The 21796-nt window shown below is 36.5% G+C and overlaps 1 protein-coding gene and 1 long non-coding RNA gene across 2 annotated transcripts; both read right to left on the reverse strand.

The window, feature by feature from the left end:
• Window positions 1-813: 813 nt before the first annotated feature.
• Window positions 814-6376, reverse strand: LOC139146046 (uncharacterized). The gene is made up of 5 exons (XM_070717494.1): window positions 6364-6376; window positions 2395-2507; window positions 1509-1649; window positions 997-1203; window positions 814-888 (listed from the first exon to the last, which is right to left on the reverse strand). Exons 1-5 carry the CDS (start codon window positions 6374-6376, stop codon window positions 814-816), a joined length of 549 nt encoding a protein of 182 aa, XP_070573595.1.
• A 10423-nt stretch (window positions 6377-16799) lies between these two features.
• LOC139144283 (uncharacterized) lies at window positions 16800-20819 on the reverse strand. The gene is made up of 2 exons (XR_011554802.1): window positions 20553-20819; window positions 16800-17120 (listed from the first exon to the last, which is right to left on the reverse strand). It is a non-coding gene; the product is annotated as an uncharacterized lncRNA (long non-coding RNA).
• Window positions 20820-21796: the final 977 nt, after the last annotated feature.

The following is a 21796-nucleotide window of genomic DNA, read 5'->3' on the forward strand; positions in this document are numbered from 1 at the left end:
TTTATCTAATGTTATTGTAGGTGTATGGTTGGTTGAAATGTGTGTAATGTTATGGTATTATGTGAATTTGCGTATTCTGAATATCTTGTGGTAGGACTAAAGAGTTAAGTGCTTTTACCTCAATTCTATAACAGTTCCGTGGTCTTTCTTGAAGATAATTTGGAATGGTAACTTTGATATTATGTAGTCTTCAGAGCCAAGGGTCGTAATATCTCCCCTGTATGGCATGTGTACACCATCTATGAGCAGACATCTGTGGAGAGAACAAGTGTCTTTAGTTTGTCAGGGTATTTGGAAAGGGGTGGATAAAACTACAAGGATGCAATGGTTGAGCTAAAATGTTTCCCTTGGGTTGAACATTTCCTTGATCATGTATCCAATTGGGCTGTCAAAGAAAGGAAACTAAAACCTCACTTAACATGTCTTTTATCGATCAGTCTATCACCGTGGTATTTATGGTAATGGGTGAAGTGACTGGATGTTTTGTGTACACCATATGTCTGAACTAAGACTCGCCAATGCAGGCCCGGTCGAGGCAATTATTTGCTTCATTTATTATTTTGTACAGGAATGACAAAAGGCTGCAGCGTTATCAGAACAGCGTAACGATATTGAAAAAATAGTACTAGTTCATCTGACTTCCTGTCAAGGCATCACTACTGGTCCGAGCCTTGACGTGTGAAAGTCAAAGGGATGAAACATGGGGGGGGGGGGGGGAATGGTGTGATTTGTGAAAAATTTTTTCTATTGGAAATTTCAATTTTTTTCCTCCTGCCTGTGACCACCCCCATTCCAAAGTGTAATGTTCCATCTTTAATGAAGATGTACTTGCTTTTCAGTCGTGTCTATTCCTTGTAGTGTACCATTTTCCTCAGCCTCTTCTATAACCTGAAGGGGAAAAAATAAGACCTCAGTTAAGTCTTGTAAAAATCTGTAGTGTTGTTAGTGTGTAGACACTGTTGGTGAAGATAATTTTGACAGTGGACGAGTACTGACCTGTATTTTAGTAGAGAGTGTGCTGTTGATGTTATTGGTTTCCTTGTACTGGTCAACTATTACTGGTCCAATTTTAACTCTAGCACCTTCTGTGACTTGCATATCGCACTGCTTCCCCCAAAGGTTCATCTGAACGGATCGCACACCATCTGTGAGAAGTAGATCTCTTTTGTGGGTTTTGTTTGTAGTTTGCTGTTCTTGTGAAACCTAAATGTAAAGAGAAGAAATTGCAAGTTGATAGTGTGCAATGGAAATGTGTGTAGAGTGGTACAATAGGTGTGAAAAAGGTATTGTTGAATACTTGTGAATTATTACAAAATTAAATTATTCTAAAAAGAGCATTTTCTGCCAATGGAATTTTGGACAACAATCAGAAATAATTAAGATAAGAATTTGCACATGCTATCATGTTATAAGATAATTCATGGAGAGAACAGTCAACTTGCATAGGAATTTATCAGGGAACGTGTTATTGTTTGTCTAAACAAGATATTGTCTTGTGAGGATGTTACCTTATCAATTCTAGCGACAACGCTCACTCTTCTCTTTCGTGGTGAGTGCTCTAAATCAGCTAATGGCACCACTTCTGGTTCATGGAAGTGTGTCTCTTTTCCTTTTTCTACTGTGAATGCGTTGTTACCAGTACAGGTAATCTAGAGCCAACAGAAGAATTGCATTGAACCAAGCAATATAATTTGAGGATTGCAACATACAAGTGAAAATTTGGGAACGGGTTGTTAAAAAATTCTTGTCTGTGAACAATTGGGGGCAACATCCTAAGTTCAATAGATTAAAATCAGGGACGGACCGTTAGACTTTGGGAGGGGTCAGAACTGGAAAAAAAAATTGAGACTCTCAAAAATTAAAAAAAATATTCAGAACATAACCGGTAATAAAATATTATGCAAAATTCAGAAAATAAATTCGCAAGTCTTATTTTCATTTGAAAACAACAAAATATGAAATATTCAGACGTAAAAAAAAAAATAAAAGAATCCGAACGTGACCCCCCGCAAGTCTAATAGTCCGTCCCTAAGTTGAAAGTTTCGCGTGATCCGTGCACACTTGTTTGACCGAAAATTTGAAAAGATTTCAGACTTTTACCCTGCAATCCTTTCAGACGACGTACTACTAAATGAAATGAAAATATAACCATTCTCAATTGACAAAAGTCTACTTATTGCAAACAAGAAAAACCGGTCTTTGTACTGCAGAGAAATTAATTTGGCCAACCGCACCGCGATACCCAAATAATTTTTTTTTTTGAAAGATCGATCTTTTTACGTTGTCCGTTAGTTGACAGGAAAACAACAGATTGTAATACGAGCTGTGGAGTTTAGACTTAACGTTTTATAGAGGGAACGGACGATTACAGGGTTAAGATATTAAAGTGTTCACCTTCGTATATTTGTTGACGCCAATTCCACAGTCTCGACAGTTGGTGAAGCGTCGTAATTCCAGAAATGCGCCCTTGGCAAATTTACGAATGCATCCGTCTTTCCATATTTGACCTCATAGTCCAGTCATTTTAGGCCAAAAAAGGGGGTAACCCACCACAAATTGCAACAGAAGTTATTTTTTCACCATTCCTCTCAGAAAAACCCATATAAAAACATATCAAAAGTCTTCCAAAATCCGAGGAGTGGAAAACCGCCTAATTTGCATAAATCAAAATGGCCGCTATGGTATTATAGTTTCAACGCTATTGGCCACTTACAGCCCAATATTGGTCCGATTTTAATAATTTTTTTTTATTTCCATATACCTTGTACATTCCCTTCATATTTTAGACATTTTTACAATAATTCCATCGTTATTATTTACAAAACAGGAACATGAGTCTGAATTTTACTGTAAAACAATAGTATTCTCACACACTATGTCTTGTAATCAATACTTGTTTTATTTTATACGATACAAATGTCTGTAATGTGAAATAAATAAATAAATAAATAAATAAATAGATAAATAGATAGATAAATAGATAGATAAATAAATAAATAAATAAATAAATAAATAAGAAAGAAAGAAAGACAAGAAAGACAAAATTATTCATCAGTTGTTGTTCGTCTTTGCTAGTAAAGGGAAAGCAACTCCACTTCATATTTGGGTTGTTTGCGTTTTGTGTGTGATATTGTGTATAATATAAGTGTATATCATGTTTGGCTGTTTTGTGTAAAATGTTGCTCAGCCATGACGAGACGTACCCGTAATCTACGTGTCTTGTGTTTATCCGCTGGAGCGGAGAGATTGCTGTGACACTACGATACTTTGGCGCTACGTTTCGAAAACAGAGTTTCTGGGGTACACACTTGGAGATAGGTTCGGATTAGAGAGAGACAGAATGGCCGGAGACAGCTTTGTATTGTGTCTTAGTATGACCAAGTTCAAAGATAAAAAAAGGAAACACATAAACAAGAATCATAGAATGACAAAAATAACGAAAAGTCACAATAGAACAAAATTGAGCACTGCATCAAACAACTCAGATTCATTAAGAACCTATCGACACACAAACTCACCAACATTGAAATCAACGTACTTAGCAAAGGCTTAAAATTCATTCCCACAACAAATCGTCCTAACAGAATCCACCTGTTAGGGGACATAAAATATACATTCCGAAAATGAGACTCGATATATCATGAGACACAGACCGTGCAACACCCAGTCAAAATGAACTCGAAATGGATCCCACTTACAACCGAGAACACAAAACTAGAAAATTATTCGGAAGCAACAAAATTGGCTATTGTTAACACACCTATTCGAAACACAAAAAAGACAACATGACACGTGCAGAACAAATAGTGTTCAAAACGCTTTAAAAAAAACAAGAAGATAACCATCAAACCGTTTGATAAAGGAAGGGGAACAGCAATTTTAAACACTGATGATTACTTAAGAGAATGTCAACTTAACGATCAACAATATTTACAACACAAAATGGCAACAGATGGTACAAAAAATACAATAGAAGACATACCGGTACACAATCTCATAACAGAAATGTACAATGAAAAACACATTGACCATCACACATATGAATATTTGAATCCAGTCGATAGAAAAATAAGAACGCCACTTTGGTACCTTCTACCGAAAATACACAAAAGTGCCGCCACCAGGAGCTATGTTCGTAGTACGGCCAATCATAAGTGGATGCTCCAGTCCAACATTTCACATATCAGAATTCATTGACCATTTTCTCAAACAAATCATCAAGAAAGAACCAACATACATCAAAACAACAGAATTTATACGGAAAATTGAGACAATCAAAGTTCCGGCCAAAGCGACACTAGTAACACTTGATGTAATTTCCATGTACACGAATACACCATATGATGAGGTAATTGAATCAATCGGCAGAGCATTAAATCAGGAAAGATCATCAAACAATTACATAATCAAGCAACCACCAACGAAACACATGATAGCTCTGCTAGAAATAATCTTAAAAAAACAACACATTTGAATTCAACGATGAATTCTACTGGTAAATATGGGGATGCTCGATGGGGTCCCCGTCTTCTCCAGAAATAGCAGATATTACATTTCATGAGACAGAAACGAGAATAATACAGAAACACAAACAACAAATATCGACCTGGCTGAGGTTCAGGGACGATGTTTTTCTGATTTTCATCGGAACACAACACGAACTCAATGAATTCATATCAAACATCAACAAAATGCATCCTACTTTCAATTTTTCGTTGAAAGCTCCTCTCAACAAATCACATATTTAGACCTATCTACAAAGGTCGTCGAACAACAAGAGAATATTCTCGACATCAACACAACACGAAGCCAACAGATACATTTCAATTTTTTACAAAGAAACTTATGCCATCCGGCAGCACATTCAAAGGTCTGATCAAAGGTGAATCATTACGATACATCAGAACATGTAACAACGAAATCGATTTTACACAAAAAGTCACACAATTAAAAAGTCACACAATTTAGTGAAAATTACCGACAATACAAAAAATGAAATAGAAAGCATTATCAGAGAGACAGATCATAAAAGCAGAAAAAGACTGCTTGCAACAAAAGAAAGAAATAACGCCACCAACAATACCAACATATAGCCCGTACATAGAAACGACAAAAATCAAGCAAGCCCTGACAGAAAACTGGAGTGAGCTTGAAAAAGACGAAACACTAAAAACCTGTTCCAAAACCAACCTATAATCGCATATATTATTAGAAGGAACAGAAATATAGGTGACACACTTATAAGCGCCAGACTTCACAAAAACTACAATAGCTCAAACTCAGGTCACACGAACCTACACAAACACAAACAAGATCAAACTGTAGACATTCTAGCTTCCCTACTTGAACAACAAATGTAAGTGGCACATATTACCACATAAAAAAATCTAACAATCAATCAATTGGTCTCACCAATCAAAAATGAATTTTAAGTGGCTGATGAAGAAAACTCTGTTTTCGAAACGTAGCCCCAAAGGATCGTAGTGTCACAGCAATCTCTCCGTGCCAGTGCGGATTAACACAAGCTAGATTACGGGTACGTCTCGCCATGACTAAACAACATTTTACATAAAACAGCCAAACATGATATACTCTTATATTCACAATATCATTCACAAAACGCAAACAACCCAAATATGGACAATGTGTGGAGTTGCTGCCTTTCCCTTTTCTATTTAATTCCCATGTGATCTTTACACCTTCCAGGAGACTTTAAACCCCCTCTCCCTTTGCTCGGCTCTCCCGCGCTGGCACACTTTGTCAATTCAGGTGCATTTGTTTATCTACAATTTGGGTAAATAAACAGCATTTGGGAAACTGGTAATTTTACAATTACCAGCTAGTATTGAACCTCATGTTGAGTTTCACAACTATGGTGACAACCAGTGTACCCTGGTAACACAATATCAACACACTAGATATAACTAGACTTCAAACCAGTTTGACTGTGTTTGATATGAATAAAACGCCCACTTTTATAAAACGAATGTTCTAAATAAGTTCAGCCAGTGGCTTTAAATGTGAAATAGGGAATAGGTTATTGGCAAATTAACAAACAAAAACAAAATGGATACATATTCTGTATTAGTTATACTGAGATTGCTTTCAATTTTATTTATATATTTCACACCATATACGTTAGCCTCTTGCAAAATTAGACCAGTATTGATTGGAAGGTGAAGTGTGTTTGTGTACCATTGTTTTACCCTGAAAGTCAGACTTGTGTGCCTGTTTATTAATAACTACAATTGGAAATGCCCTAAAAATAAGAGAATGTACAATTTATAAGAAAATAAACAAAATATTGTCCAAATCGGACTGATATCGCGCAATATGTGGTCATAAGGTTTGATTCCATAATACCGGGGGCGGCCATTTTGGATTTATGCAAATTAGGCATCGTTCCACTCCTTGTGTATTATTTACTTATTACTTATTTATTTAACATTGTAGACATTTGCACCTCATAAAATCATGAAACAAGTATTGATTGGAAGACATAGTGTGTGAGAATACCATTTTTTTACAATTATGTTCCTGTTTTGTCAATAAAAACAATGTAATTTTTGTAAACATGTCTAAAATATGATGAAAATGTACAAGGTACATGGAAATAAAAAAGAATTGATAAAATCGGACCAATATTGGGCAGTAAGTGGCCAAAAGCATTGAACCTATAATACCGGGGTGGCCATTTTGGATTTATGCAAATTAGGCACTTTCCACTCCTTGGATTTTGGAAGACTTTTGATATGTTTTTCTATGGGTTTTTCTGAGGTGAGTAGTGAAAAAATAATTTCTGTTGCAATTTGTGGTGGGTATTTCATATTTTGACTGGACTATCATGGATGTTGCCGTTGTCGTCTATCGCCATTACACTGTGGAATGGTCCATTTGTGGAGTATCGCTCCTCAGGTTCTTCTAGAAGTTTTATTTTTATGGTTATATCTTGAGTGCTGGTGGCCATTGTGAGCGAGGTTTGATGGAATCTGTAGACAAGTGGAAAATGGTATTGTAAAGTGGCTGAAAACAGTAGACATTTGCAGCAAAATTAGACAATCTCCTTGAGGGCTGTTTTGTTAATGAAGATTGTGTGGAACGCTGTGTAGAAAAATGATTTTTGTACACATTGACAATATGTCTATGACTGACTGGTATTGTATTCAAGCAAAACAGGTGAACGATTGATTCTGTGGCAATCCTATCCGAAGAAAAGTAAATGTTACGATATTGTTTCGTAATGACGTAAAGGCACTCCTTCAAGTACTATAAAAATAAGAAATACTTACTTGTTTATAAAATTATTCCTTTTTGGACGGCGACAGGGACTTCTGGGACGCACCTCTCTGGTCACCTTTCGCTTGAAAGGTTTCCCAAAAAATGTGGCGTGCAAGATCACGAGCGTGGGTTTATATAGTGCTCATGAATATTAAGTGGATTCTGAAACTGACTCGTCCGGACCAATGAGAGGTATGGGGAAAGACAACAAACGTAATAGGAAGCAAGGGAGTGGGTGTGTCCTAGTGTAGTTTGAAAAATGTTGCAATTTTGTCGATGGGCCAATGACAATTCAAAAGCGGAATGCATACAAAATGAGGTGATCAGGATCCCTAGAATGATATTAGGTATTCGATATAGGATGCAGCCTTTTCGTGTGTAACCGAGAATCAGTGCAGTTTTGTGATTAATTTACATGTGCACATGCGTACGCAAGTTGAGGCGTTGTGCTCGTGTGGGAAAACCTTTCACATCGTCGTTATGTATAGTATAATGTAAAGTTCGATATGTAATATTTTTGCCGCTGAATGTCCTTGTATATTTTTGTATTACAGATTTGCGTTTCTATTTAATGTATTATTTTGCAAAGTGCTCTTGAAATTTTTGGTTTTAAATTTTCTACTCTGAATTTTTTTTCCATTTCTGACCACCCCTCGTCTCCAAAGTGTAATGGTTCGTCCCATAGCGGTTTCACTGTAAGTAGGTCAATCTTGTATTTGTCTATCTAGTGCAGTTTGTATATGGTTGAATATTCTAGTAGAAGTAGAAATAACATTTGCGCTTTGAGAATTATGTGAATGAGGAAATGGGAGTGTTAGGTATTGAAATCATGATCTTTTGCGTATTAATGTTCTTGGTAGTGTATTTGAGTAATAGAAATAAAATGAATAATTCATGACATGAATATGTCCTATACAATGTTGATGTTTTTGGTTATGCAGTTATCTTATTGATAGCTAGTGGGATTTAAGTACCAAGACCATCCTGAGTATAACAAGTAGAATATATTTTCCAATGGAATACATGGATACTAAGCTGTCAAATTATGGTGGAATTAGATGATTAAATAATTAGTGATAGTTATCAGTTTGTAATTTGTATACGGAATTCAAGATTGAAGCTTTAGTATTGAGGTATTAAAGAAAAGGAGGAAAGTTGAAATGACAATGACAGCATCAACAGGGCATAGTTGAATGAAGTGCTTTTAATGTTGAATGGCATTGAAAAGCTCATTTGAAAGTTATCTTTTGCATTATTTGTGCTTGACATGACTGCATAACTGAGTATTATGTGAGTGATTGTTGTTATAATTTGTTTATACTGCTACCCACACTGGTTTGTGATCACTGTAGTAGGATTCAAGTATACCAAAATCTGTACACTGAATATTTGTATAAATATGATCAAGGCAAGATCCATAGTTTGTTGTTGGTTGTTGGATAACTTGTTTGTATTTGAGTTGGTTTGTCATAAGTTCAATCAATTGTTTTGCTGAAGATGTTTCTTGTAACAAATCAATATTGAAATCACCAAGTATCACTGTTGGTAGATTATTGTCGAGTTCTTCATTAAGATTTAAAAGAGCTCTTTTTAAATTGCCTATTTGTGTTGAAGGTGGAATATAAATAGCAACAACTTGAAGTCAGCCAAATGTTGTTTTGTATATTGCTGTGATAAACTCGCAGTGTAAGTAATTGTGTGATTGTGGAACTGACTCCAGGATGTTCGCTTTGCTATACAATACTAGGCCATGATATGGTCTTGTTGTTTGATTTCTGTTATCGTCATGTCTGGAAATTTCAAAACCTGGAATTGTGTAATCATCATTTTGATCACCACTTTGTAATCTTGATTCACTGCAAATAAGTACATGAGCTGATGTCAAACTGAAATCATTGACAACATCTTGAAAATGGCAATGAAGTGATCTTACATTTTGATAAGCAACAATAAATTTGTTTGGTATATCATATGGAAAAGTCAAGCAAAGTTGTAACATGGAATGTGATCGCATGCGTTGCATTTCTTCTGTGACATCACTGCTGACAGATATTTGATTTTCCTGTAATGTGCTTATGTGAAGACCAGCAAGTTTTGTGACTCTGCTAAGGGCAACATAGTGTATATGACACTGGTTTCTGTTTGAAGCAGTACTGAAATCAACAACTACATCAGTGAGAGTATCACCTTGGCAACGGTGGACAGTCTTTGCACTGGCTGGTCTGATGGGAAATTGTTTTCTAACAACTTCAGCATTTTTATGTCTTCCTACTCTGAATTGCCGTGATATCTGTGTAATGGGTGTCCATGCTTTGGTTACTCTCCTCTGGTATAAATGTCGTTTTTCTTGTCGCAGTGCTTTGCCAACAGTGCTATCATCAAATAAAATCCATAGAACAATGACATGATCTAAGTCTGGTCCATCAATAAACTTTATTACTCCTGGAGTGCCATTTATTAATCCATCATCAACACACAGATTCATACATCCGGTAGTTCAACTCGTTGATTTATTCCAATGGATAATTGAGATACTAATCCCATTGTCTTTTGAGGACCTAACATTGCAACTATGGTTAATGTTTTTTGTTTCACTGTTTCAGAGACATCCCGAATTACAGTATCAGTAGCAGATACATTTGTTTTAGTTTCTGTAAGTCTGTCGTACACTAACACATTATGGTTATCAACAAGTCTGTTTTCACAGTAGAGATGCACTATTGAATCATTGTACGGTGGACTTCCATTATTGGTTTGTACTATGCGGGTTTTCAGAATACTGATGTCATGTGAAGTGTGTTTTCCTTCACGTACACGATTAAGTAATTGTGCGAAATCCAAGTCATCTTTTTGACGCATAATATCTGTTAATTCAAACATTTTGAATAGGTCTTTCCAGATATTTAAAGCAAGTGGTCCATAATCATGCCTAAGATCATTAAATATCCAGCCATCAAAGACAGGCTTCAATTGATACAGGTCCCCAAATGCAACTATACTGACACCACCAAAGAGCTGATTGTTTGCCATGATTTGTTGAAGCCGAAGGTTGATGTAGTTGAACATACCATTGCCAACCATGGAGATTTCATCTATAAAAATGACTTTAAGATTCCTATATTTTGCTTGCAAAGTATTTAGTCTTTCTGAAGTTAAAGGTCTGTATTGAAATCCTTGGCTTGCAGGAATCTGCAGCGCTGAGTGAATTGTACTCCCTTTAATATTGTATGCAGCCTTGCCTGTTGGTGCCATGAGTAATAGTAATACATTGTCAGGATTTTCACCAGGACGACTTGAAAGATGTTTCAAAAGTACTTGATAAAGTGATTTCAGAACAACAGATTTACCAACACCTGCTCCACCTGTAACAAACACATGCAAAGGATCTGTTTTTGTTTTAATCCAATGAATTATATGATAGAATATTTCTTTTTGCTTCTTGTTAAGAATCTGTAAAATGGGGTACAGCTGACTGTCAGGCATTCGTGGGTGTTGAAGTTCTTCAATATTGGGATTGTTTACAGCCATGCCAATGTCTTGTCCTATGTCATATTGTGAATGACTGTCATTCTGTGGGGCAAATATCACTACGGCCCAAAGTATGCCTCAGTGTACGGTATTCCGCAAAGCATTATTCTATGGAACAGCGCTTTCAGCCGGTCGCTATTGACAATGGCGAACATTGTATCAATTTATTTTCAATAGATTATCGATCGAAAATCTGTTTGGGTGCCGCTCGTGCCGGGCGCTCGTGTGTTGAGGTCACGTCATAAACATTTCCACAATTACCCGTATATTGACTTATACACTTTAACATCAAGGTATCCGTTGGTTTCCTGTACTGAAAGTATATCGACGACACTTTTTTCAGTTTTGGTGATAGTTTTACGTACGTTTCAGCACATTTTGGCGCACTTCGGCGTAGTTTGGCGCCACTGGGAACGGGGAACTACGTATACACGCGAGTGAGTGAGACAACAATGTAACAATTTCGGACAAAAGAATATCGATCGATAACGTTCACTGCACGATTACAGTGGAGACTCTGTGCCGGTTCGCCTCTGTTCTGTGTTATTTTTGCAGTTTACTGGAATTTTAATAGTTGATATTCGCCAAAATTTGGTGTAAATTACAACAACCTGACAGGTATTTGGTCTGTACAATTTAAGAGACGCTAACCGATTAAAATGCGTCAATATAAGACCCTGATTCTGCATATGCAAACGCCGTGAGATCGCCATTTTATTGAGGGCAAGAGCAAAAATTCAGCGATCGAAAAAATAAATGCAACTAAAACATGTTTCGTCGAGAAATTCAAAAAACTAAAACGACAGGAATTTTGTATATAAATCAAAGAACACTGTGCCATTTTCACTACATTGGTTCAGAATTGAGAAATTTGAACGAGCGAGAGTTGTACGGTCTGTTCAGTACATTAAACGCCATTGTTTTCTATGGGAAATCGAGCTGATTAGACACATCGTAAAATGAAAAATACATCTAGAAAAAGACCGTTGGTTTAACTTTTTCATTTCGCTGTTATTTTTTATAATATTTGGTATGAAAGATATCATGAAGGGTAACTAAAACTCTATGGTTTATTTTTTGAGTTTCCCTCTTATTTTTATGAAATGACGAGTTGAAGATCGTTTTGCTGTTGACTGTGTTTTTACGTAATTTTGCATATGGCTGTTATCGCTTACGTATTTTTGGAATTCCCATGTGAAATTCTTCCCAAAATATTATAATTGTAAGGGCAGCATATACGGGAAATAGGACCTGTTACTCTTTCATTAATATTTAGCTGTGCAGCAAGGAAATACGGCGAAATTTTCAACATGACGCGGGAGGTGAAATTTACTCTGTGAACGCGCACTCCACGTATGTGTGGCGAAAATTCGGGACGCTAATACCGTACAAAATGGGGCGCCTTTGGGCCGTAGTGTATGTTCATGTGTCACTTTGTCTGCATCCTTCTGCCAGAGTCTTGTCTTTCTGATGTTCTGTATTTGGAGCAATATTGTCAAACATATCCACAGCTGTATTCTGTACTGCTTCAATTGCTTGATCTAATGCCTCAGCATTTTTATTGTAGTCCTTTTGTTTAGTATCTACTTCCTGTTTTATTTGCAAATAGCGGTCATGGTATGTACTACAACCAGCCAATAGTTGATTTTCATGTCTCCAATGATAAAACAACATTACTAACTCTCTGTAATGATTTTCTGAGTCTCTCTCTTTATGAAAACGAACATATCGGATGACTTTACTTTTTGTGCGTTTTTTGTAGATAAGTTTACCGACACGATAAGTTGTCCCACTGTTGTTGTTGTCATCATTGTAAACATCATCATTGTCTTTCTTCTCTACTTCACCAGGTTTTTCCCTTTCAAAAGTATACCAAGCTGCAAAATCTGCCAAGCACAATTTCTCAAGGGCTTTTGGACGACGCTCATATTTTTTCAAGATGTTGTCACTTTCTATATCAGTAGCATTTGCCGGCATATTTTGTATTTCATCCAGTGGTTTCAGTAGAATAACTCGATCATTAGGGGGTGATGTATTAACAAATATGACATCTCGTGATGCTCTCCTCAATTTCATTTGCATAGTTAGATACACAGCCTCTTGGGCACTAACTTCAACATGATTTAGGAATTTGTTTCCTATATGTCTGACACTCTCCCTGATGTCTTGATTTCCTTCTCTCACTTCATCCACAGCTCTAGCTAGCAAGTACTCATTCCTCGTTGAGCTTTGCTGATGTAAGATGCTATGTACATTGCACAGGCATATGGATCTATAATAAATTGAATGTCCATGTTTGCCCTCCATGCTTTCAGTAGAATTTCATTATAATTATTTATTCTGATTTCATTAGGTGATCTTTTGAGGAAGATTTTTTCAGATGTTAGGGATGACTGTATTGCTTTAATGTAGGTCTCCTCATCAAGTTGTATTTTGTCTAAGAATTCATCAAATGAGAGCTTTTCTCCGAATTGTAAATCAGAAAGTACAGTTTTAATACGTGTATATTGTTCTTTAGGCTCTGTTCTGTTGTTTCATCAATATCCATAGGTAATGGTTGCAATATCATTGTTCTTGGCATAGGTGGTAGAGGAAAGCCAAATCTACAAACACACTGACCTTTGACTTTACATGTTTTTGCATGTCTATGCATCTGATAATTTATCAACTCTGCAAGGTTTTTATCACTGGTTCATTGCTGCATGTAATATACTGATCTATGAAATTAATAATTTCATCATCATCATTCTCACCATACTGTGGTGCATCTTTGATCCATACAAGCATGTGTACATGTGGTGACCCTCTTTGTTGAAACTCGACTCTGTAAAGTAGTCCTGTATTTCACCAAGTGGATGGTGTGAACTTAGTAGAAAATCATGCATAAATTGCTGAAAGCAATGGTCAAAGTGTCGAGCACAAGTAACCGGGTCTGATTTGATCAGTTCAGACTTAGTGTTCCATGACATATTTAATATATCATTGTCTGTGTACTCCTTTTCATGAACTGTCTTTCCAAGAATTTTCAAAAGATGTATCCACTTGGACTCTGCTGATGAGAAGGACATGAAGTATGTAGGAATTGCAATTTGGCGTATCATAGCAAAAATGTCTCTCTTGACACTTTCCCAATATGGTGGTGACCCTCTCAATGTTTTTAATACCCTGAATCCTTCATCAAGTCTAACTATCTTGTCTACATTTGAGGAGATTGCACTTCACAGCTGTTACTTTACGGCCTTTCAGATTACATTTGCGTAAGCATAATGATGCTTTGTCTTTGATTTGCTGAATTTGTAACTTTTTCAGTTTGAAGAAAATGTTCGGAACAGATTTCGCAACTCTTCGATCTTTATGTCGCAGTTCCATTTGCATAGTGTACTGTATGATACTGGGATGTTTTGTTCACTTTGTCTCGGCTGACCACAAAAAATTGTTGGAAATGAGAGTTCTTCGGAATACTTATCTTGAAATATACCTAAAGGTCTGTTGCCTTCACCCGGGCAAAGCAAAATGCTCCTTGTGAATCTATGTTTCTATCATAAGAAAGTGAAAGCATTGTATCTAATGTTCCAGCAGCCTGATCCTCTAAATTGATTTCTTCTGTCCAATCATCATTGTTATCATCACAATGATCATCATTTGTTATTATCAACATTTTCATTACAGGAGTCCTGTTGATCTATTTTAGAATTAAGATTGCAATCATTGTCCTGCAAAAATTCTTCCCAGTCATCAGATTCATTCTGATCACAAACATTCCAATTTGTACCAATTGTTATCTTTTCCGCTTTATACAAAGGACTGTTTTCAACTAACCACTTTGCTGCCATTATCACTTTGTGAGGTCTAATATTTTCAACTTGGTAGGCATGATTGTAGCTTATTTTCCTTTTGAATTTGACAGGTATTGTTTGTGAATCATTGATAGTTCTGGGTAATGTTGAAACAGTGCTAGATACATCAGCTATGACATTTACAATATTGCCTTTGAGACTAACTTGTCTACCCCGTGGCAATTCTCTGATTTGCATGAAAGGAATACGTAAGGCAACAAGTCTTTCTTCAAGTGGATGTAATTTTAACTCTGGTGGGATTCCTGGGAATGACATTTTGTTTGCTACAGCACAAGGTGGCAGCTTTGACTCTTTTAAATATGAGTAACAAGTTTGACATAATGGTGACATTTCATCATCTGTGGCATTTACATAGGATGATGCCAATGATGACAATTTACTTTTAATATTATTGTAATTTACAACACTTTCTCTGTACCACAGCTGTTCACAGCACACACATACAAATGTTGGACCATTCTGAACTGATTTATGGAAAACTTCAATAAGTTCATTAATTGATTTGGCACCACTGCAATTTCTTTTAATTTTCTTAGCTCTTGCATCACCTTCTTTTCAGCTTGTCTGTACACTTCATCAGACCGTCTGAATTTCTTTGATTTAGCATTTCTCTGTTGTTCATTTTGTCTGTACACTTCATCAGACCGTCTTAATTTCATAGATTCAACGTTTCTCTGCTGTTCACCTTGTCTGTACACTTCATCAGACCGTCTTAATTTCATAGATTCAACATTTCTCTGTTGTTCATTGTGTCTGTACACTTCATCAGACCGTCTTAATTTCATTGATTTCACATTTCTCTGTTGTTCACTTTGTCTGTACACTTCATCAGACCGTCTTAATTTCATTGATTTAACATTTCTCTGTTGTTCACTTTGTCTGTACACTTCATCAGACCGTCTTAATTTCATTGATTTCACATTTCTCTGTTGTTCATTTGTCTGTACACTTCATCAGACCGTCTGAATTTCTTTGATTTCACATTTCTCTGTTGTTCACTTTGTCTGTACACTTCATCAGACCGTCTTAATTTCATTGATTTCACATTTCTCTGTTGTTCACTTTGTCTGTACACTTCATCAGACCGTCTTAATTTCATTGATTTCACATTTCTCTGTTGTTCATTGTGTCTGTACACTTCATCAGACCGTCTTAATTTCTTTGATTGAGCATTTCTCTGTTGTTCACTTTGTCTGTACACTTCATCAGACCGTCTTAATTTCATTGATTGAACATTTCTCTGCTGTTCATTTTCTCTGAACTCTACCATTTTCCTTTTTTCTTGCTTTCTTTTCTTGTCTTTCTCTTTCTCTTTTTCTCTATAATTTGCACAGTCTGTGGTTTCAGCCGTGTCATGAAATGTCTCTGTATCTCTTTCCTCAAGGAAATCATAGTGCCCACTATCAATTTGTCCTTCTACACGGATTGCATGATATAATAGGTGTATTTTTTCAGAGGATTCACCTTCAGTGTCAAATGGTTCATTCAAAACATCTAGATGAACTGCAATTTTTACACTGTATGCCATAGCAGCTGCATTTATTTCAATATGGCCACCATGAGTTGCCAAACCTGGGTCAGATATAGACATGTACTGTCTGTAGTCATCTTGATTATTTACATGAAATCTCTGATATTCACCTTAATGAACTGCTCATATTGATCCAATGATCAATTATATAGTTGACAATTTGTAATCTTACAGCATTATGATGAATCTGAGATCCAAAGAGACCTTGACTTATAGCCCTAAATAAACAATTGCCATCACCCTCAATAACCACCTTTCTGTAAGAATTTTGTGGACATTGTCTTTTATGTTGGAGATGCAATTTTCTCTTTTCATTTTTGGCCTTGTGGCTTAATTTCTTTACTCTCATTGTATTGATGTATTCAACTTCTAACAGATGTGATAAGATTCCTTCAGATTATTGTAGTTGTTGCAGTATCAAAAAGGTATAATCTGGAAAAATGCTGTTGTGTTTCACTCAAGAATTCGTGTACAAGTTATCCTTGTATTTCTCTAGGATGGATGGATTATTAGATACAACACCAAGAATAAATAAATATATCTCTGTATGTTGTGTATATATATCTTGTGGCAGTCACTCTAAAATTAAACCAAGTACTCAAATCTTCCAATTTTTAAATATTTATTTGATTCTTATGATGGTGTGATTGTTATAATAGTGAAAAGTGAGCCTTCTAACGGCCAAATGTCTGAGCGTTCTGTGAGCCTTCCAACGGCCAAATGTGCAAATATGAGCCTTCTAGCGGCCAAATATGAGCCTTCCAATGGCCAAATGTGAGCCTTCCGACGGCCAAATATGCAAATATGAGCCTTCCAGCGGCCAAATGTGCAAATATGAGCCTTCTAGCGGCCAAATACAAGCCTTATTACAGCAAAATCAAACTCTTGAGCAGTAGTGGTGCAGGACTTCGGCTTGTAGATGTAATCTGTATAAGAAATAAAATCAATATATGATTTGAATGGCAGCATGGGCTAAGGGACGGACCATTAGACTTTGGGAAGGGGGGTGGTCAGAACCGGGAAAAAAAATTCAGAGCAGAAAATTTGAAAAAAAAAATTCAGACTTCTCTCCAAAATAAAAAAAAAATATTCAGAACGTAACCGATAATAAAAATTCTGCAATATTCAGAAAAAAAAATTTGCAAGTCTATTTTCATTTGAAAAAAATAAATTTAAAATTATCAGACGTAAAATATCAGACGTAAAAAAAAAATTCAGATTCCAGTCGTGACCACCCCCCTCCCAAAGTCTAATGGTCCGTCCCTAAATTTAAAGTTCAAAAAATACCCAGTAGAAAGTTCATGCCAACAAAATGTCACCCTATCAAAAATACTGCCAAAGTACTGCTCCCATTTGATCAGGACTTTTCAAATAACTGCAACAAATTTGAGTCATGTATGTAGCCCATCATGAACTGTATACAACGTGTTGAAAGGTCTCAGTCAGAAAATGTAACAACTTAGCCGGCTATTGAACCGCTCTTTTTGGGAGTGGAGATTTAGCCGACTGGTTCTGTCTGTGGCCTCTCAGCTAGGCGACTGATGCCGTATGTTGTGGGTTCGAATCCGATTGAAAACTATCCGTATTTTCTACCCTGGGTTGGTAACACTGCTGGTGGACAGAATTGTCCCCGAGGTTATCGTTCGCCCAGTTAAAGCGATGAAATTCGTTTCTTCGCTTCGATAAAGTGTGTGTATGTGCGATGTATGATAGTGAGCATGCGTGCGTGAGTGCTTCACGAAACTCTACAACGTGTTGAAAGGTCTCAGTCAGAAAAATGTAACAACTTAGCCGGCTATTGAACCGCTCTTTTTTGGGAGTGGAGATTTAGCCGACTGGTTCTGTCTGTGGCCTCCCAGCTAGGCGACTGAGGCCGTATGTTGTGGGTTCGAATCCGATTGAAAACTATCCGTATATCAGTCTATCGAATTCTAAAATTCTTTGACAAAAAATATGAAGACATATACCATAAAATATGCAAACAAACGGACCTACCCTGGGCATTCCCAGGTAAACGTTTATGATTTATCTGCTCAATTTCAATATTTTTGAAAACAACCCTTATATACAACAACTACACTTCCCCCTCTATACAATGTTTGCTTCCTTGAAAAAATGTGTACGGTCTGTGCTCTCCCTGGCCTTTCAAAATGTTAGTAAATTTACGAATTGGGTTCAAAAAATATTAGTAAGCACAAATTATGTTATTGTGAACCCACCAATTTTCAACAAGCACTTCTGGTACTCAATAGATGATTTTAAGGGGATAGAAATGGTGAATGATTTCATTATAGACAACGGAAAATGAAAAATCCCTTTTTAGTTTTTTTTGACAATGAACACTCATATTTTGATACGCATTTTCAAAAGATCCCTGAATAACACAGTACATCATGGGTCATAAATGCTTGTAACATTGAAATTTCTTCTTGTCTCAATAAAGTGTGTAATTTTGGTCAACCGGCCAATGAATGTTATTCAATTACTCGATCTTTATTACACAACATAACATTTTCAAGCATAATTGTGACACAAATCATAACTCCCTTTGCGTGTGTAGTCAGTGGTTGATGATTATATATATTAATATATGAAGCGGTCATTAATATTATCAAATATTATCAGTGTTTGCACAAGTTTTAGATGCTAGAAAATCTGTCCCCTGTTTTTCATATTTGGAAAGCTCTGTTACTTTGAAAGTATGTATGTCATCCATAGGTACTAGGTGGTGCCTCTAATCCCTCTATAGCTGCAGTCATTATGCCATGTTCATCTCTAAAATTCTTTTAAAACAACCACTGATCAGAACATTTGGCAGTCTGTGGTTTCGCACAAATTTTGTCTCATCTCAATCAAATTTAAGTACGCAAACTGAGACTGGTGATCCTGCTAATGTTTTCTTAGAGACAGTTACACTTTTAAAACGCTGCAGATGATCGTCATTTATTTTTTTGTCTGGATAAACTTTTTGGTCATGGGACTGTGCACAGCATTTTCTCTGGATCATAGAAAACTATCAGTATTCATAACATTTGCTGAGACAGTTTCTTGTAAAATATTTTGAAACCTATTAAAATTGGCAAGCTGACTGAAAAATTCAATTTGCAGATCGTCAAATGACAAATCTATGACATCTAAGATTTCCGGCTCGCTTCCACCTCCATGCACAGACAAACACTTTGCAGTACATCGTTCAACCATGCGCGGTCCGGACTGCAGTTCTGCTGTAGTTCGACTGTCTTTCAGGCTGACTGTTCTTGATCTCTTCTAGCTCGGCGGTTTCATTGTTTCGTATTTTTTTCATATCAGTTGCCGTTTTTATGCCCAACTTTCTTTCCCAGCTGAGGATACTATGAATTATCTAAAAGCATTTGTAACTGCCCGCTTCCCTCGATCCGCTTCAACCGTCCATTCGGAAAGTTGACAACATGTGAGTGTTTGGGTGTCTCGAAACTACCGTAATGGGGTGGTAATGCATGACACACCACTATGAGAGTACAAGACCCGGGGATCTTGAAACCTTTTCGCGCATGCTCATGTTATCACAGGTCAAAGTCCAAAGCTAGCTATCACCATGTGTCGATGCGCCGATGATAGGGGCAGCGTAGGTTTTGAAAGACGAGATATGACAGTATTTCCCCGGAATTCACAATCTTGACCGAAAATCAGGCTTCAAAAATAACAAAATTGTTCGTAAATGGCCGATCGGGCATTCATTTTTTTTCGTAAATTTTCATTTTTGTTCGTAATTTACGAACGTTACGAGCGACAGCGAGAGCACAGACGGTGTCTTGAATGACCATAGTCGGCCACATTCTATTGGAGATGCATAGTTTTTTATTGAACGAATTAGATTTTTTTTCCATATTTACGACTCCTCAAGCACATCGTTCTCGAGATTCAAAATTGTTGATCACTACCATAATAAACAAATTTATCTTTATCTCGATGAAATCATGTCTATTTTCACAAATTCAACGTCTAACCTTTTGACGCAATAAACTTCTGACGTCGCACGGATACGCATACTAGTACACCTTGGCCACGTCGGCCATCTTGTTTTTCCACTAACACGTGTCCTCACCACTTGTTCATATTTACGACTCATCAAGGACACCGTCCTCGAGATTCAAAATTGTTGATCGCTTACCATAATGAACAAATTTACCTTTAGCTAGATGAAATCTTGTCTATTTTCACAAATACAAAGTCTAATCTTTTGACGCAAAATCTTCCGACGTCGTAAGGATACGCATACCGTACACCTTAGCCACATCGGCCACCTTGTTTTTCCACTAACACTAACAGTAACACGTATCATCGCGACTTGTTACCATACAAAAGAGTGAAACACTTACCTGACTTTTTCCTGTGACGGTCCTCTAGATGCACTAAGGTTTATGAAGCAGCTTAGTGCCGTTACCTTGCTTCGGATTGCCAGCAATAGCCGGCCTTCGACGATATTTCTGACGATGAGTACTACGGCTTTACTCTAGGCCAGACGATGCTGAAGTTGGACTCAGTTTCGGATTCGGATTCGGTTTCGGATTCGAATAACTGAGAATAGTTTTATATTTCCAGCTTACGTTATTATTTTTTCGAAAATATGATAACTACTGATATACACAAGGAGATCACCTTACTGCACATGAAGTATATATTTCATGCATAAATGTTTCGCACATAATCATAATTTATACAGTTTAAAATACAAAAAACTTTAGGCAGTAGAGCAAGAAACTATAGTGCATGAATACACCAGACAAAACTGCTGGAAAATTAGTCAAAAGTTACAACTCATGAGCAATTATTGGTATTGTGCAGTTTAGACTATTCAAACTAACAGTACTTCGCACAATACAAAGAAATGCATTCAATGCAATCTTTATTATACAACATATTAATGATAGTTTAGTCCAGGTTTGGTATGGTACATTTAAAATGAAATCTATGCAGAACAACATCAACCAAAACAGCAAAGTAATACAGCACATTAGCATTATACCATGTGACACACATCGTGACATATAAACAAATTAAAGTATAAATGTTTTTGTAAATGTCGTTGTCCTTTCTCGACACTTCCTTTCAAATCCGAATTAAAGTGCTTCGAAGTTTTCTGTAATGTCAATTTAGTACCATTTTGATTGTGAAAATATGCACACAATTTATGCTTTAAAATATATACTACATATGCCGGTAGGTAATCCAATAAAAACTTGTTCTTGACGACAAGTATTTAGCTTTTCATACAAAAGTACTGAAGACTATTTTATTTTCACTGGAATTTATTTTAGCTGAAAACAGATTTTCGTTGTTTCACTGTCTTATTTTCACTTTGTCTAGTCTGATTGGATTTTATTGTTCTGTAGCAGAAAAACAGGTCGGAGAAAGTACTGAAAATAAAATTCCAAGTGAAAATAAAGTATTCCACAGGATAACTTAACTAAATCCGAAACCGAATCCGAAACCGAGTCTAACTTCAGCATCGTTCTAGCCAGAGTGTAACGTGGAGATAGCGCCCTCAAACCACAGATACCGGCTTCCTATAGACTACCATGTATCAGAAAAATTAAAACTGTGATAACTTCATTAATATGCA

The sequence above is a fragment of the Ptychodera flava genome, chromosome 1 (assembly GCF_041260155.1).
Source record: "Ptychodera flava strain L36383 chromosome 1, AS_Pfla_20210202, whole genome shotgun sequence".
Classification (NCBI taxonomy): domain Eukaryota; kingdom Metazoa; phylum Hemichordata; class Enteropneusta; family Ptychoderidae; genus Ptychodera; species Ptychodera flava.

Coding starts and splice junctions, on each gene's coding strand:
- LOC139146046 (XM_070717494.1), bottom strand. Junction 1,650..2,394: donor GCGTCAACAAATATACGAAG/GTGAACACTTTA, acceptor TGTTGGCTCTAG/ATTACCTGTACTGGTAACAA. Junction 1,204..1,508: donor TTGTCGCTAGAATTGATAAG/GTAACATCCTCA, acceptor CTTTACATTTAG/GTTTCACAAGAACAGCAAAC.